The sequence below is a fragment of the Somniosus microcephalus genome, unplaced genomic scaffold (genome assembly GCF_052327205.1).
Source record: "Somniosus microcephalus isolate GS21.2 unplaced genomic scaffold, FLI_Smic_1.0 unresolved_chr2, whole genome shotgun sequence".
In the NCBI taxonomy this organism is placed as follows: Eukaryota; Metazoa; Chordata; class Chondrichthyes; order Squaliformes; family Somniosidae; genus Somniosus; species Somniosus microcephalus.
The window spans coordinates 78,934,988-78,954,132 of NW_028225180.1; the positions used below are offsets into that span (position 1 = coordinate 78,934,988).

General features: G+C 47.2%; 1 protein-coding gene across 1 annotated transcript in view; it reads right to left on the bottom strand.

The window, feature by feature from the left end:
- LOC147092855 (solute carrier family 22 member 6-A-like) overlaps positions 1–19,145 on the bottom strand; it is a 143,121-nt gene that overhangs the window by 16,918 nt on the left and 107,058 nt on the right. Inside the window, exons 6-8 of the mRNA XM_085976112.1 lie at positions 15,241–15,356; positions 14,193–14,407; positions 2,894–3,002 (exon numbers count right to left, since the gene is read on the bottom strand). Of these exons, the coding sequence (XP_085832238.1) occupies positions 2,894–3,002; positions 14,193–14,407; positions 15,241–15,356 (440 nt within the window). The remainder of the gene's footprint in view (positions 1–2,893; positions 3,003–14,192; positions 14,408–15,240; positions 15,357–19,145) is intronic.

Below are 19,145 nucleotides of genomic sequence, written 5' to 3' on the forward strand. Positions count from 1 at the left end.
ATCAGTAAGTTCGCAGATGACACGAAAATTGGTGGGGTGGTAAATTGCGAGGAGGAAAGCCTCCGGCTACAGGACGATATAAACGGGTTGGTCAGATGGGCGGAAAAGTGGCAAATGGAATTTAACCCTGAAAAGTGCGAGGTGATGCATTTTGGACGGACAAATAAGGCAAGGGAATACACAATGAGTGGTAGGACCCTAGGAAGTACAGAGGGTCAGAGGGACCTTGGTGTACATGTACATAGATCCCTGAAGGCAGCGGAGCAGGTAGATAAGGTGGTTAAAAAGGCATATGGGATACTTGCCTTCATTAGCCGAGGCATAGAATATAAGAGCAGGGAGGTTATGATGGAGCTGTACAAAACGCTGGTGAGGCCACAGCTGGAGTACTGTGTGCAGTTCTGGTCGCCTCACTATAGGAAGGATGTGATTGCTTTGGAGAGGGTGCAGAGAAGATTCACCAGGATGTTACCTGGGATGGAGCGCCTCAGCTATGAAGAGAGGCTGGACAGGCTGGAGTTGTTTTCCTTGGAGCAGAGAAGGCTGAGGGGGGACCTGATTGAGGTGTACAAAATAATGAGGGGCATAGATAGGGTAGATAAAGAGGAACTTTTCCCCTTAGTGGGGGGGTCAATAACAAGGGGGCATAGATTCAGGGTAAGGGGCAGGAGATTTAGAGGGGATTTGAGGAGGAACTTTTTCACCCAGAGGGTGGTTGGAATGTGGAACTCAATGCCTGAAAGGGTGGTGGAGGCAGGAACCCTCACAACATTCAAGAAGCATTTGGATGAGCACTTGAAATGCCATTGCATACAAGGCTATGGACCAAATGCTGGAAAATGGGATTAGACTGGACAGGGATGGATTGGCGGCGCAGACACGATGGGCCGAAGGGCCTCTTTCTGTGCTGTAAAACTCTATGACTCTATGAGGTGCTTTAGATGTCCTGAGAGATGTGGCAAGTTGCTGTATAAATGCAAATTCTTCCTTTAATCTAGCCAATCTCTGTTATCAGGAATGTTGTTTCTGGCTCTCACTAATGGAGTACCTTCTCTATAATTCGGCCTCCCTGTAACAGACATATGTATCACTTGAAAATCTGCAATAGAGGATCGAGTGCTGCAATATTCTTAATACTGGGCACATTTACTGAGGGTTATATTCCTGATTATTTTTTTCTCAATTTCTACCCTCCTCTTGAAGGCACTAAGGCCGGAAATTTCTGGAGTCCACGTGGGCGCAATTGGAGGCGGGTCCGGAGGGACATTTGAAAAACCTTGGAGCGGGTTGGGAACCCGCCGTCAACCCGCCCCGACACGCCTTTCCCTCGGGCGCATTTGCCAGCACGGCAGCGACCCGACCGGCAGAAATGGCCAAGGTAATTGCGATCATTAAGAGGTACTTGTCAGACGCTTAAATCTCTTTTTAACCCTACCTTTCAAATTTCCCTGGATGACCACGGGAATCACGCAGCTTGGGAACCACGTCTGTGAACCTGAGGCGGAAGTTGAGTGGCCATTGATCCACCTCATTAGTGCACAGCATGAAAAGTACAATAAAAACTCCCACCTGACAGTGGGTCACTTTCCTAAGGCAGATGCTGTTGCTGAGTGCATTGTCAGCACAGATTTAGCTTTCTAGAGGTTGCAAGTGTTTCCAGCAAAGTCAGGATCCACTGTCACCTCATTGGTAGAACCTATCACACCATTGACAGGTTGCTTCTGTCATTTCGACTTGACCTGCCATCTATTACATCAGCATGGGTGCCATTTATACTGTCTCACCTGGACATGCAAGGTATGTTGGTGTGAGTAAGGATGTGCAGGAGTAGGATGGGGAAGTCAGAGTGATGGGGATATGATGAGAGGCACAGCAGGATGAAGTTCAGTGTGGCTTTGCACTCACTTTTCCTCATCTAATGAGATCATTGAAACGTTTGCGGCACTGCACCCAGGTCCTCCTGACACCATCCCTGCTGTTGATCCCCTGCTATTTGGAGCCAGGCTACTTTGGTCTGCTAGGGTGGTCTCTTCCACCCATCAGAAGGGAAGAGGACCTCCCTGTGTGCTCTCACTCCCTCTACAAACATATGGAGGGAGTCATCTGAGAGCATGGGTGCAGCCCTCTGCCTCTGTGCAGTCATGTTTGACACTCATTGCAACACTCCAATGGTGCAGGGTGCTGCCTGCACTATCCTAGATGAACCTTCAAATGCAATGTGGCCATGGCTGCTTTAAATATCCCGGCTGAAGACGCGTCATCGATGACATCATCAGACCCGCACCATTTACTAGGGCCGGGTAACACACAGGTCTGCCTTAATAGGCGCCATTAACAAAAAGTCGATCTCAGGAGCGGGATGGAATGAAGAACGGGGTCGCAATCCGCCATGGCAACCGCCCGTACCCCACCCGCCCAGTTACAGAAAACTCCGGCCTAACTCTTCAGTGGTGAGATTCCATGGGCACTGGTACCTCACTCAATTGGCCATTGTTCATGAGGGAATGAGTTTGTGTCATTTTCTGGGCTTTTGTAGCTTTTGATCCAACGTTGCAACAGATGAGCCTGCGAAACCTCACAGACATTCATCCCATTGTCGGGCATCACAGTTGAGCCCAATTGTAACCTCCAACCAGAGTTATTGGATAGTGAGCAAGACTGAACAGTCTGGAGATTTTGTCGTTTCCTTCTTAATGCAGGGGGGCTCAGACCAGTCGAGGTGTTGGACTAGCTGAGGTGAGTTAACTCAGCACAGACTGAGTATTAAACTTGGTCTGAATGGCTGTGTACAGTGGAGCCTTTACTCACCAGTCTATTGTCAGAGCTCTGTTCTGGTGATTGTAAATGCAGTTGTTCAAATACATCAGTTGTAGAATGTAACAGGAGTACTCACCTGACGACAGTTGGGTAGAGTTCGCCTGAGTAGAGATAGCAACAGCTGAACGCAACTGCAAGACATCCCTTCCCAACAGCAGCAAATGCAGTTCGTACGGCCTGCAATTCTGTAAGAGAGATGGAGCAATAGAAATTTCATAATTTTGAACAAATTGATTAATGAGTGAAAATTGTTCGTTTTAAACAGTCATTAACTGATTTAAAATAAAGAGATCTATTAAAGTAGCAAAACAGAAATTCCATCTGACATTTAATCAATTGGTTAAAAATAGAGGGATTTCTGCCCCTAAATATCTGATGATAACCTTCAGGATTGGGATATGGGGCATAAATACTTGGGGTTTTTCTGCTCGTATGCCATAACTTCAGTGGAAGACCCACACACAACTGAGATATTTGGTATAATATAACCTACAGGGCTGGGACATTGAGTATAATATAACCTACAGGGCTGGGACATTGGGTATAATATAACCTACAGGGCTGGAACATTGGGTATAATATAACCTACAGGGCTGGGACATTGGGTACAATATAACCTACAGGGCTGGGACTTTGGATATAATATAACCTACAGGGCTGGGACATTGGGTATAATATAACCTACAGGGCTGGGACATTGGCCTAGAAATTCAGTATCGCCACGTTTGGGGCGCTACAGCCGGGCGTTCGCTAAATTTAGCACCTGGCGCAACTTAGCGCCACCTTTGGCGAAATTGAGTTGCATCGCCCCAAGAGGTTGCTGCTGCGCTAAAGCAGGCGATGCACGACTATCATAAGGCGCTAAGCCGGCGAGCCGAGGCGCTAACACCGAGGGCGGGCGCAGCGCAGGTGCGGCGAGTTTCTGAATGAAGGCAGACACGCTGGCACCGGTCAGCTCTTAAAGGGGGTGGGTCGACTTGTTTGGCTGCCATGCCCTGCACACTGCAGCCCTGAAGCAAGGCCTGACCATTGCTGGTTCATCAGTTCTACGCCCTGGACCATGGGGGAGCCCGCTATTCTACCAAATCCGTTTGCACGCTCTTGCTGCTTGTCCAGGGTCATGGGGAAGGAGATGTACTGACGTCTCCTTCTGAAAAGGGCAATGTTAACCTGGCGGATGCAGCAATGTACCGCGAACTGGGAGATGTTGGCAATGTCCCCAGTAGCGGATTGGAAGGAGCCGGTGGCATAGAAGTTGAGAGCCACCGTCACCTTCACTGCCACCGACAGAGACATCCTGCTCCTCAGCTGTGGCTGCAGATCTCGGCGAAGCAGGTGGCAGATCTCAGTGACCACCTCCCTTCTGAATCGCAGCCTCCGAACACACTGCTCCTGAGACATGTTCAGATATGAGAACTGCTGGCGGTATACCCTGGGTGGGAAAGGCCTCCTGTGCCGACGCCTGTTGGCCCTTCTCCGTCTGGCTATGACTGGCACTCTCTCACGGCGTCTCTGATCCCTTTGAATGCAATGCAGAAAGCCAACGTTTCCACCCATTGCAGCCCCCATTATATGTGGCAACTCAAGGTTATGGCACTGAAAGTTAAATCCAAGTGCAAAGCTCTGGCCTGAAGCCAGAAGTACCTGTGCGAGTGCCGAGTCAAAGCAGAAAGCTCTCTGCCTTTGTCTCTCTCCAAATATCCGTCTCTCACACAGAAGGATTGGCACAAAATGGCTGCCACTTATAATGCAGGAGGAGTCCCCTTTAAATAGCGCCCACCGCGCCCCGCAGCGACTGGAAACCGTTCCCCTCTACCTGTCGCTGCGGGCGCCAGGCGCAAAGAGGGGCGGCGCCACTGAAGTTCCGGTTCGGGGCGCACCAAGGGCATTGCACCATGAAATGACATCACGATCTGCGTGCGCAGCTGAGCGGGCGCTGCGGTTTTGCACCGCCGCTAAATCTTGAGTGAAGTTCGTGAGAGGCGCAGATCGCGCCGCGCCCGGGCGCTAGCCGCTTAGCGCCCCACTTCTCCTCCTCCTAAGGCGCTAGCGGCTAGCGCTAACAACTGAATCTCTAGGCCATTGGGTATAATATAACCTACAGGGCTGGGACATTGGGTATAATATAACCTACAGGGCTGGGACATTGGGTATAATATAACCTACAGGGCTGGGACATTGTGTATAATATAACCTACAGGGCTGGGACATTGGGTATAATATAACCTACAGGGCTGGGACATTGGGTATAATATAACCTACAGGGCTGGGACATTGGGTATAATATATCCTACAGGGCTGGGACATTGGGTATAATATAACCTACAGGGCTGGGACATTGGGTATAATATAACCTACAGGGCTGGGACATTGGGTATAATATAACCTACAGGGCTGGGACATTGGGTATAATATAACCTACAGAGCTGGGACATTGGGTATTATATAACCTACAGGGCTGGGACATTGGGTATAATATAACCTACAGGGCTGGGACATTGGGTATAATATAACCTACAGGGCTGGGACATTGGGTATAATATAACCTACAGGGCTGGTACATTGGGTATAATATAACCTACAGGGCTGGGACATTGGGTATAATATAACCTACAGGGCTGGGACATTGGGTATAATATAACCTACAGAGCTGGGACATTGGGTATAATATAACCTACAGGGCTGGGACATTGGGTATAATATAACCTACAGGGCTGGGACATTGGGTATAATATAACCTACAGGGCTGGGACACTGGGGATAGTATAACCTACAGGGCTGGGACATTGGGTATAATATAACCTACAGGGCTGGGACACGGGATAATATAACCTACAGAGCTGGGACATTGGGTATAATATAACCTACAGGGCTGGGACATTGGGTATAATATAACCTACAGGGCTGGGACATTGGGTATAATATAACCTACAGGGCTGGGACATTGGGTATAATATAACCTACAGGGCTGGGACACTGGGGATAATATAACCTACAGGGCTGGGACATTGGGTATAATATAACCTACAGGGCTGGGACATTGGGTATAATATAACCTACAGGGCTGGGACATTGGGTATAATATAACCTACAGGGCTGGGACACTGGGGATAATATAACCTACAGGGCTGGGACATTGGGTATAATATAACCTACAGGGCTGGGACATTGGGTATAATATAACCTACAAGGCTGGGACTTTGGGTATACTATAACCTACAGGGCTGGGACATTTGGTATAATACAATGTACAGGGCTGGGATGTTGGATATATCACAATGGTAGCATAGTGGTTATGTTACCGGACTAGTAATCCAGAGGCCTGGACTAATGATCTGGAAACATAGAAACATAGAAGATAGGAGCAGGAGTAGGCCATTCGGCCCTTCGAGCCTGCTCCGCCATTCAATGAGATCATGGATGATCATCCAAATTCAGTACCCTGTCCCTGCCTTCTCCCCATATCCCTTGATCCCTTTAGCCTCAAGAAATATATCCAACTCTTTCTTGAATATATTTAATGAACTGGCCTCCACCGCCCTCTGTGGCAGAGAATTCCACAGCTTCACCACTCTCTGGGTGAAGAAGTTCCTCCTCATTTCAGTCCTAAATGGCTTACCCCTTATCCTTAGACTATGACCCCTGGTTCTGGACTCCCCGGCCATCAGAAACAGCCTTCCTGCATCTAGTCTGTCCAGACCTGACAGAATTTTATAGGTTTCGATGAGATCCCCTCTCAATCTTTTAAACTCCAGTGAGTATAAGCCCAATCGACACAATCTCTCCTCATCCGTCATTCCTGCCATCCCAGGTATCAGCCTGGTGAATCTTCGCTGCACTCCCTCCATGGCAAGAACGTCCTTCCTCAGGTAAGGTGACCAAAACTGCACACAATACTCAAGGTGCGGTCTCACCAAGGCCCTGTACGACTGTAGCAAGACATCCTTGTTCCTGTACTCGAACCCTCTTGCTACGAAGGCCAACATACCATTTGCCTTCTTAACCGCCTGCTGCACCTGCATGCTTACCTTCAGCGACTGGTGCACAATAACACCCAGGTCTCTTTGCACTTCCCCTTCTCCCAATCTATTGCCATTCAAATAATAATCTGCCTTCCTGTTTTTGCCACCAAAGTGGATAACCTCACATTTATCCACATTATAGTGCATTTGCCATGTTTCTGCCCAATCACCCAACCTGTCCAAATCGTACTGGAGTTTCACGACATCCTCCTCACAGCTTACCCTCCCACCCAGCTTTGTGTCGTCTACAAATTTGGAGATACTACATCCAATTCCCTCGTCCAGATCATTAATATATATTGTGAACAGCTGGGGTCCTAGGACCGATCCTTGCGGTACCCCACTAGTCACTGCCTGCCACTCGGAAAACGACCCGTTTATTCCAACTCTTTGCTTTCTGTCCGCCAACCAGTTCTCTATCCAAGTCAATACCTTGCCCCCAATCCCATGTGCCTTAATTTTGCACGCTAATCTCTTATGTGGGACCTTATCGAAAGCCTTCTGAAAGTCCAAATACACCACATCCACTGGTTCTCCCTTACCTATTTTACCAGTTACATCCTCAAAAAATTCCAGTAGATTAGTCAAGCATGATTTACCTTTTGTAAATCCATGTTGACTTTGTCCGATCCTGTCACTGCTTTCCAAGTGCTCTGCTATTACATCTTTTATAATAGACTCCAGCATTTTCCCCACTACCGATGTCAGGCTTACCGGTCTATAATTCCCCGCTTTTTCTCTACCACCTTTTTTGAATAGTGGGGTAACATTAGCTACCCTCCAATCCATGGGTACCGTTCCAGAGTCTATCGAGTTCTGAAAGATGACCAGCAATGCATCTACTATCTCTAGGGCCACTTCCTTAAGTACCCTGGGATGTAGACCATCAGGCCCTGGGGATTTATCGGCCTTCAGTCCCATCAATTTTCCTAACACCATTTCCCTACAAATACTGATTTCTTTCAGTTCCTCCCTTTCATCAGACCCTATGTTCTCCGACATCTCTGGGAGGTTATTTGTGTCCCCCTTTGTGAAGACAGAACCAAAGTATGTATTTAGTTGGTCTGCCATTTCTTTGTTCCCCATTATAAATTCCCCCGATTCTGACTGCAAGGGACCTACGCTTGGCTTCACCAATCTTTTTCTCTTCACATATCTATAAAAGCTTTTACAGTCAGTTTTTATGTTCCCAGCTAGCTTACTCTCATATTCTATTTTCCCTTTCTTAATTAATCCCTTTGTCCTCCTTTGTTTACTCCTAAACTGCTCCCAATCCTCAGGATTATTGCTTTTTCTAGCCAATTTATGTGTCCTCTCCTTGGGCCTTATGCTGTCCCTAATTTCCTTTGTTCGTGAGTTCAAATCCCACCACGGCAGCTGGAGAATTTAAATTCCGTTAATGAAATAAATCTGGAATAAAAAGCTGGTATCAGTAATGGTTGATCATGAAATTACTGCATTGTCATAAAAACCCACCTGGTTCACTGATGTCCTTTAGGGAAGGAAATCTGCTGTCCTTACCTGGCCTGTATGTGAGACCCACAGCAATGTGGTTGACTCTTAACTGCCCTCGGAAATAGCCTAGCAAGCCACTCAGTTGTAACAAACTGCTACAAAAAAACACCATCCAGGACAAAGCAGCCTGCTTGATTGGCACCTCATCCACCACCTCAAACATTCACATACACTCCCTCCACCACTGGCGTACCGTGGCTGCAGTGTGTACCATCTACAAGATGCACTGCAGCAACTCACCAAGGCTTCTTCGGTAGCACCTTCCAAACCCTCGACCTCTTCCACCTAGAAGGACAAGGGCAGCAGGCACTAAGGAACACCACCACCTCCAAGTTACACACCATCCTGACTCAGAAATATGGACTGCAGCGGTTGAAGAACGCAGCTCACCATCACCTTCTCAGGGGCAATTACGGATGGGTAATAAATGCTGGCCTTGCCAGCGACGCCCACATCCCATGAACAAATAAAAAAATATACAGAGCTGGGATATTGGATACAACACAATGCACAGGCCTGGGACATTCTGGGGTGAAATTAGGCTTGGTAGCGCCCATTTTTTGGGCGCTACGAGGTCCTTAAGGTTCCAATATGCCGTCCATGATGCATGTGCCCACATCTGACGCGAAGTGCACCGGACACCATCTTGCTAAAGGGGTTAGCGCGTGCACACTTAACGTCTGCCGGAAGCATGCAGAGCAGGCAGATCATGACGTCAATCAGCGTGCCATTTTGCAGCTCCACGCTCCAGCCTACGCCCTCTTTTAACCTCGCACAGCTGAACGCGATGTTAAGCAGCAGGAAACATAGAAGATAGGAGCAGGACACCCAGGTCTCGTTGCACTTCCCCTTCTCCCAATCTATTGCCATTCAGATAATAATCTGCCTTCCTGTTTTTGCCACCAGAGTGGATAACCTCACATCTATCCACGTTATCTTGCATCTGCCATGCTTTTGCCCAATCACCCAACTTGTCCAAATCATACTGGAGTTTCTCGGCATCCTCCTCACAGCACACACGCCCACCCAGCTTTGTGTCGTCTGCAAATTTGGAGATATTACATCTAGTTCCCTTGTCTAGATCATTAATATATATTGTGAATAGCTGGGGTCCAAGGACCGATCCCTGCGGTACCCCACTAGTCACTGCCTGCCACTCGGAAAAAGACCCGTTTATTCCAACTCTTTTCTTTCTGTCTGCCAACCAGTTCTCTATCCAAGTCAATACCTTGCCCCCAATTCCATGTGCCTTAACTTTACACGCTAATCTCTTATGCGGGACCTTATCAAAAGCCTTCTGAAAGTCCAAAGGAAGGAACGCCCACCAGTGCTATTTAAAGGGATCATCAACTACTTGCAGTTTAGTTGCCGGTTTATTTCTTCTTGCTGTTGCTACAATTCTACACGTTTTGGGTGCTTTCTATAGTTGTTTCAAGTTTCAAAAGTCTACAGAGATGGTGTGGTAGGTGCTGAAGTACTTTTTGCTGACTTCAAGTCTTCTGCACAAGCCAGTTGCTCCCAGATATGGTGCACGAGTATTCCTTCATCTTGGAATTAAGCATGACTGGGAGAACGAGCAGAGGCCACAAGAGGACGACAAGCTGCTTGAAGAGGGAGCAGGGGGAGAATGGCTCTCAGCAGGCCATATCTGCCCAGAGTGTTCAGGGAGCAAATCTCCTACCTGAACTTCAGCGACGCCAATGTTTGAGACGTTTGCGCTTCACTAAGGAGGTGCTCAGGTCCTCACTGAAATCTGCCAACTGCTGCAGCCACAACTCCAACCTCAGAGCAGGGCAAGGACCGCATTGCCAGTGGCTGTGAAGGTGACTGTGGCTATAAACTTTTATGCGTTAGGCTCCTTCCAGGCTGCTGCTGGAGATACTAGAAACATCAAGAGAGATAATTTCATTTCATTCCCTCTTGCCAGAGAGAAGAGGCTTCCCTATGATGCAGGGTGCCATTCACTGCATGCACATTGCTTTGTGTGCGCCTCATGTCAACTCTGCCATGTACCTGAACCAAAAGGGATTCCACTCCCTCAACATGCTGCTGGTATGTAACCATAGACAGCACATTATATCCTGGCAGCAGTTACGATGCATTCATTCTGCGGCAGTCCTCTGTGTCAGCTATATTTCAACCACCACGTCAAACCAAAGGGTGGTTACTGGACGACAAGGGCTATCCTCTGACGACATGGCTCATGACTCCAGTTTGCAACCCACGCACATGTGCAGCAGACATACAATGAGGGCAATGCTGCCACAAGAAATCTGATAGAGCAAACCATTGACGTACTGAAGCAAAGATTCCGCTGCCTGGACTGCTCTGGAGGAGCCTTGCACTACTCAGCTGAATGGGTCTCAAGCTTTGTGGTGGTATGCTGCACAACCTTGTCATCATGAGAGAACAGCTTTTGCCACCGCCTATCAGACGAGAAGCTGTGGAGCAGGAGCACGAGGAGGCGGAAGAAGAGGACAAGCAAGAGGAAGGGAGGCTGCATCCTAGACAGCCCCTTTCTGCCCGGGCAGTGCATGAACAACTAATTCAAGAGCGATACCAGTAATCTCAACCCCAACTCCCCATTCACCAACAGTCCCACACTCCTTACCTTCCCTCTGTCACTGCGTCCTCTTGCCCAGAATGCAAAAATAAATGCCAACACAAAATACACATTTGAATCCAAATTTACAAACTGCAGGAAACTTTGTTATATCCGGCACCGACGGGACCGAGCTGTTGCCGATCTATCAAAACTGCCGAACATACCAGCGTTAATGTTGAAGCATACGGAGGTTTTCATCTCGGTATCTGACAACAAACACTGTTGCTTAGCAACAGCTTCAAACAGTCGGCCCGTATCTTGGAAGCGTCTCTGTAGTTTAGCAACAGCTTCAGAGAGACTTTCCAGAGCCTGACTGTTGAAAAAAAAGCCACGAGAAGAAAAAAAGCCACGAGAAGAAAAAAAACCTAACAATACGGCTCCTGATTTCTGCCGGTAGATCGAGGTTTCCGGACATACAACCTCCGGATAAACCAAAGTCTCCTGTAAATCACACCATATTGCATACAAAAATAAACTAATCACCCTTGTGCATTCCCTTAGTGGCTGTCTTCCATGTGCCTTTGCCTGTTCTAGTGCTCCTACGAGGTGCTACCCCAGTGGCTGCGGCATGGCTGGTGGAAGGCTGCTGACTTTCAGTGGAGGAGACCACTGGCCTTGGAGGATGACCTCGAGCTGCTCTGGGCCTAGAAGGCCCGGCTTCAGACTGCACCATCTCGGCATGGGCAGCAGCAGTCCGGGCTGGCTGGCTGACAGGCAACAGCAAGGGCACTGGCGGAGTAGCAAGGGTGTGAGCACAAATGCTGTCATCCTGAGAGAGGACAGCGGGTTCGAGCTCAATGGAGCCACTGCCACTCTTCCAGGGCAGCACCTCAGCAATCCTAGTAATCTGTTGGAGGACAGATTGCTGGACTGCTGTGACACCCTGAAGCCCAATTCAACACTGGTATCCAGAGCCATGATGGCAGCAGTCTGAGCTTCCACTGCAGCACCCAGACGTTGGATGGCTGCTGCTTGTGCTGCAATGGAAGCTGAGACATCGGCCATCAGATGCTGCATCATGGTTGGTTCCACAAGTGTGTTGATGGAGTTGGCCACTAGTTCCATGCTGGAAAGGATAAGCTCCAAGCTCTGCTCAAAGCCCTGTGCCAAATTGGTGCCGGACTCCTCCATGCTCCTTGACATTGAACGCAGGCTTTCCAATTGAACGCAGGCTTTCCAATGCACCAAGCATTTTGTTGTGTACACCCATCAGCCTTTTTCTGTAGCCTGGCCCATCGAAGTCCTCATCTGAGTCCTTTGCAGCAGAACTCGTGTGCGGCCTTGCTCTCTGACGCCACCTTCTCCTGCAAGAGAGAGGGAAGTGTGTCAGTGAGTGTCATGCAATATATTTGGCTGATGTGACTGTCATAGTTGAATAGCTGGCAGTGCGTTCAAGCTGTGAGATGTGGGTATGAGGCTTGCAAAAGTGTAAGGTTGTGAGGGTGAAGTGAAGCTTTGATTGTGAGGTATGAATGGTGATAGGTTAAGATTATTGGTAGGTGAGTGCTGGGGGCATGGTGCATTGAACAGTGTGTGAGGCTTGTGGTGCAGATGGTAGGATATTGCATTTGAAGATGACCACTCGTATGAGATAATTGAACTTCTTACAGCACTGCACCCAGGTCCTCGGGACTAAGCTCCTGGCATTGACCTCGGCAGCTATCTGTTCCCACTGCCTTCGCATCATGTGTCTGGAGGGCCTCCTGCCCCCCAGAGGATACAAGACATCTCGCCTCCTCTCCACTTACTCCACCAAGACCTCCAGCGCAGCGTCCAAAAACCTGGGTGCTCGCGCTCTCCCATGGTCAGCCATCCTTCACTCTTTCCCAGGTCAGATTCACTTGTAGAATGACTACCAGCACCTGCTCCAGCCACAATGCACCTCCCCTTCACATGGTGCAGGCTAGCTTTAAGTATTGCAGGCTAGCTTTAAGTAGTAATAAAAACTGAAAATGCTGGAAATACTCAACAGGTCAGGCAGCATCTGTGGAGATAGAAACAGAGTTAGCGGAAACGTTAACTCTGTCTCTCTCTCCACAGATACTGCCTGACCGGCTGAGTATTTCCAGCATTTTCTGTTTTAATTTCAGATTTCCAGCATCCACAGTATTTTGCTTTAGCTTTAAGTAGTGCAAAGTTAGTAACGATATTGGCCCCCCCGCTGATGCATACAGCCAATGAACAGTAGTGCTGGCTGCACGCGGAAATCATTATAATTAGCACGCAGCACGAAGTTGGCATGCTGCCTGCATTCCACTGAACGGCGCGGGTTAATCGCGTATCGCGATCCCCGCGCCCATTTTTGGGGGCTAACCAATTTTACATCCTGCGTATAACACATTGAACAGGGCTGCGTCATTAGGTATAACATAACCTAAAGCACTGGGACAGTGAGTACAACAATGCACAGTACTGGGACATTTGGTGTAACACAATGTACAGATCTGTGAATTTGGGTATCACACATTGCACAGGGCATGGCCATTGAAGATAATACAAGGCTGGGATATTGGGTCTCACAGAATCTATAGGGTTGGCACATGTGGTATAGAAGAGGCTCGAGGGCTAGCACATGGGTTGAACAGTTTATTGAGATGGGGCAGAGAGCACAGCACATAGTTTGTAGGACCAGTGTCAGCTGTGGTTCAGTGGGTAGCACACTCTCCTCTGAACCAGAATGGTTGTGAGTTCAAGTCCCATTCCAGGGACTTAAGCACATAAAAATCTAGGCCGACACTCCAGTGCAGTACTGAGGAAGTGCTGCACTGTCAGAGATGCCATCTTTTGGATGAGACGTTAACCGAGGCCCCGTCTGCTCTCTCAGCTGGACGTAAAAGATCCCATGGCACTATTTCGAAGAAGAGCAGGGGAGTTATCCCTGGGGCCAATATTTATCCCTCAACTTACACCTAAAACAGATGATCCAGTCATTTATTTCATTGCTGTTTGTGTGCTCAAATTGGCTGCCGTGTTTCCTTACTTTGCAGCAGTGACTACGTTTCAGAAGTACTTCATTGGCTATAAAGCGCTTTGGGACATCCTGAGGTGGTGAAAGACACTGTATAAATGCAAGTTCTTTCTTTTCTTCCTAACATCTACAGACAAGCACCCTTTGGGCAGGGGGTCAGGAGCAGGAACCCTGACTGAATTTTCCATTCCCTAGTCCTGGGGGACAGAGCTGAACTTTTCCCTTTTGGGGGGAAAAGAGAAGATATGTAAATATAAACCCTTACCTTTTGGGATAAAGATGTTAGCCAGAATAATGCTCCCTGCCAGTATAAGAGAAGTGCTCTGTGTGAACCGTCTGCCTATCAGACTCAGGGAAAAAAAAGCAAAAAATTTTGCTGGAATGTCGACAGCTCCAAAAATCAACTGGATGAGGTAAATATCAACTCCAAATCCTTGTAGGTCTATCGCTAATCCATAATATGCAAGGCTCGTTGAAAACCTGTTGCAGCAAAAAGAAGAATCAGAATATGAACATGTCAAAATTATTTCTGTGGATGCATTTTTCCTGCATCTTCTCAGTCGTAATCTTCTATTCAATCACTAATATAGCTTCAGAGCAAGTGGTCCCAATGTTCCTCCCTATAGAAGAGGAAGGTTCATTAAACACCCCCTTTATATTGCCTCGCGATTTCAAAAGTAGGCTTCCACAGACAAGCACAAACCCAACATGATCATGGAAATGAGGTCGGAGGAAGCTTTGCTGACCCTCCCCCCTCAATTTTTTCTCAGTATGACCAGCGAGTGTCCACTTCTAGTGACATCCCAAGAAGCTGGCGTCAAGCCTTGCACCCGCAATCCTCTCAGATCAGAGCGTCTGAGGGTGCCAGGCAAAGAGGACCCAAAAGGTAAGTTTGAGCTTTCATTTTCAAGGATGCACCAGTTCCTTGAGCCTTCAAGCTGCTTTGCTCCAACAGTACCAAGGAAGCTCTGAGGCTACACAGCTGCAGGTCTGAGGCCAGTAGCTGCACCTCTGATTCCTGGCGCAAAGCCCTGCTTGGGTCAATGCTCGGGTTGCGACTGGTCCATCAGCCCACCAACTTATGATATGCTCCACCTGCCTTTCTCCTGGGCAAGAGAACTGCAATATCAGGGCCAGCCAATCAACTTGTAACACTCTCGGTCTTTTCCTGGATATCCCTCTTCCTTTTCTTCCTGCTCCATTATTTCCACTGGCATTGCCCGTTCATGGCCACCACTTGATAACCGAGTTAAGAGAACTCATTATGCAAATTTGATAACCTAGGTAAAAGAACTCATTCATCAATAACTTACCAAAGAAGCATGGTACAGCAGGCTATCTTGCGCATGGCAGGTGTCCAGAACAGATCTAGCACACTGTGCTTTTTATTGGTGTCTGACAGCTTGTTTTCCATATTTGACTTGAGAATCTGTGGAACGCACACAATGATATGACACAACATCAATACGAAGCATGTCCCTTCATTACAGTATTCAACCATGTGATAGAAAAATAGGAGCAGGAGTAGGCCATTCCGCCCTTCGAGCCTGCTCCGCCATTCAATATGATCATGGCTGATTCTCTATCTCAATACCATATTCCTACTCTCTCCCCATACCCCTTGATGCCTTTTGTGCCTAGAAATCTATCTATCTCCTTCTTAAATATATTCAGTGACTTGGCCTCCACAGCCTTCTGTGGTGGAGAATTCCACCCTCTGAGTGAAGAAATTTCTCCTCATGTCAGTCCTAAATGTCCTACCCTGTATCCTGAGACTGTGACCCCTCGTTCTCGACCCCCTCCGCCCCCCCCACCCCCCAGCCAGGGGAAACATCCTCCCTGCATCCAGTCTGTCTAGCCCTGTCAGAATTTTATATGTTTCAATGAGATCCCCCTCTCATTCTTCTAAACTCTAGTGAATACAGGCCTAGTCGACCCAATCTCTCCTCATACGACAGTCCTGCCATCCCAGGAACCAGTCTGGTGAACCTTCGCTGCACTCCCTCTATGGCAAGTATATCCTTTCTTAGGTAAGGAGACCAAAACTGCACACAGTACTCCAGGTGTGGTCTCACCAAGGTCCTGTATAACTGTAGTAAGACATCCTTGCTCCTGTACTCAAATCCTCTTGCAATGAAGGCCAACATACCATTTGCCTTCCTAACTGCTTGCTGCACCTGCATGTTTGCTTTCAGTGACTGGTGTACAAGGACACCCAGGTCCCTTTGTACATCAACATTTCCCAATCTATCATCATTTAAATAATACTCTGCCTTTCTGTTTTTCCTACCGAAGTGGATAACTTCACATTTATCCACATTATACTGCATTTGCCATGTATCTGCCCACTCACTCAACTTGTCTAAATCGCCTTGAAGCCTCTTTGCATCCTCTTCACAACTCACAATCCCACCTAGTTTTGTGTCGTCAGCAAACTTGGAAATATTACACTTGGTTCCCTCATCCAAATCATTGATATATATTGTGAATAGCTGGGGCCCAAGCACTGATCCCTGCGGTACCCCACTAGTCACCGCCTGCCACCCCGAAAAAGACCCATTTATTCCTACTCTCTGTTTCCTGTCTGTTAACCAATTTTCAATCCATGCCAGTATATTACCCCCAATCCCATGCGCTTTAATTTTGCACACTAACCTCTTATGTGGGATCAAAGGCCTTCTGAAAATCCAAATATACCACATCCACTGGTTCTCCCTTATCTATTCTACCAGTTACATCCTCAAAAAACTCCAGTAGGTTTGTCAAACATGATTTCCCTTTCATAAATTCATGTTGACTTTGTCTAATCACGTTGATATTTTCTAAGTGTCCCGTTATCACATTCTTTGTAATAGACTCTAGCATTTTCCCTACTACTGATGCTAGGCTAACCGGTCTATAGTTCCCTGCTTTCTCTCTCCCTCCTTTTTTAAATAGTGGGGTTACATTTGCCAACCTTCAATCTGCAGGAAATGTTTCATAATCTATAGAATTTTGGAAGATGACAACCAATGCATCCACTATTTCCATGGCTACCTCTGGGATGCAGATTATCAGGCCCTGGGGATTTATAGGCTTTCAGTCCCATTAATTTCTCCAGCACTATTTTTTTACTAATACTAATTTCCTTTAATTCCTCCTTCTCATTAGACCCTTGGTTCCCTAGCATTTCTGGGAAGTTATTTGTGTCCCCTTCCGTGAAGACAGAAGCAAAGTATTTGTTTAATTGCTCTGCCATTTCCTTGTTCCCCATTATAAATTCTCCCATTTCTGACTGTAAGGGACCTAATTTGTCGTCACTAATCTTTTTCTGTTTACATATTTGTAGAAGCTTTTACAGTCCTCTTTTATGTTCCTTGCAGGTTTACTCGCATACTCTATTTTTCCCCTCTTAATCAATCTCTTGATCCTTTTTTGCTGAATTCTAAACTGCTCCCAAACCTCAGGCGTGCTACTTTTTCTGGCAACTTTATATGACTCCTCTTTGGATCTAATACTATCCTTAATTTCGTTTGTTAGCCATGGTTAGGCTGCTTTTCCTTTTGTGTTTTTGCGCCAGAAAGGAATGTATAACTGTTGCAATTCATGCATTCGTTCCTTAAATGTTAGCCATTGCCAATCCACCATCATGCCTTTTAATGAAGCTCCCCAATCTATCATAGCCAAACCATTCCTCATACCTTCGTAGTTTCCTTTGTTTAGATTTAGGACCCGAGTTTCGGATTGGACTACTTCACTTTCCATCTTAATGAAGAATTCTATCATGTTAGGTCACTCTTCCCTAAAGGACCCGCACAACAAGATTATTAATTAACCCCTTCTCATTGCACAATACCCAATCAGGATAGCCTGTTCCCTAGTTGGCTGCTCAACGTACTGGTCTAAAAAACCATCTCGTACACACTCCAGGAATTCATCCTCCACAGTAGTATTGCTAATTTGGTTTGCCCAGTCTATATGTAGATTAAAGTCACCCATGATTACTGTAGTACCCTTGTTACATGCATCTCTAATTTCCTGTTTGATGCCGTTCCCTACATTACCATTACTGTTTGGAGGCCAATAGACAACTCCCACCAATGTTTTCTGCCCCTTGGTGCTTCTTAGCTCCACCCAGACTGATTCTACATCATGATTTTCTGAGCCAATATCCTTTCTCACTATTGCTCTGATTTCATCCTTTACTAACAACGCCACCCCACCTCCTTTTCCTTTTTGCCTGTCCTTCCTAAATATCGAATATCCTTAGATATTCAGCTCCCAGCCTTGGTCACCCTGCAGCCATGTCGCCGTAATCACAATTATATCGTATCCGTTTACGTCTATTTGCGCTGTTAATTTGTCTACCTTATTACGAATGCTTTGTGCATTCAGATACAGTGCCTTTAGATTTGTCTTTTTAACATTTTTAGACATCTTAACATTTTTTTGTGCTATGGCCCTATTTGTCTTATTACCATTTTTTCTTACCCGGACCCTATTTGTTAGTGCACTCTTTTGTTTGTATGCTCTGTCCCTTCCTGACACAATCTGGTTATCCTTACCCCCATCACTTTCCTGCACTACTTCCTTGTCTTTTCTCATTAGCATTCTCGATTTCTCTCCACCGGGACCCTCCCCCGCCCCCCCCCTCCTTATTTAGTTTAAAGCCATATCTACTTCCCTAGTTATTCGATTCGCTAGAACTCTGGTCCCAGCATGGTTCAGGTGTAGTTAGTCCCAACGGAACAGCTCTCTCTTTCCCCAGTACTGGTGCCAGATCCCCACAAATCGAAACCCACTTCTCCCACACCAATCTTTGAGCCACGCATTCATCTCCCTGATCCTATTGACCCTATGCCAATTTGCTCGTGGCTCAGGTAATAATCCAGAGATTATTACCTTTGTGGTTCTGCTTTTTAATTTAGTCCCTAGCTGCTCAAACTCTCTCAGCAGAACCTTTTCCTTGGTCCTACCTATGTCGTTGGTACCTACGTGGACCACGACAACTGGATCCTCCCCCTCCCACTCCAAGTTCTTCTCCAGCCCGGAGGAGATGTCCTTTACCCTGGCACCGGGTAGGCAACATAGCCTTCGGGACTCATGCTCCTGGCTGCAGAGAACAGTGTCTATCCCCCTAACTATACTGTCGCCTACTACAATCACCTTCCTTTTTACTCCCCCCACTTGAACGGCTTCCTGTACCACGGTGCCGTGGTCAGTTTGCTCGTCCTCCCCG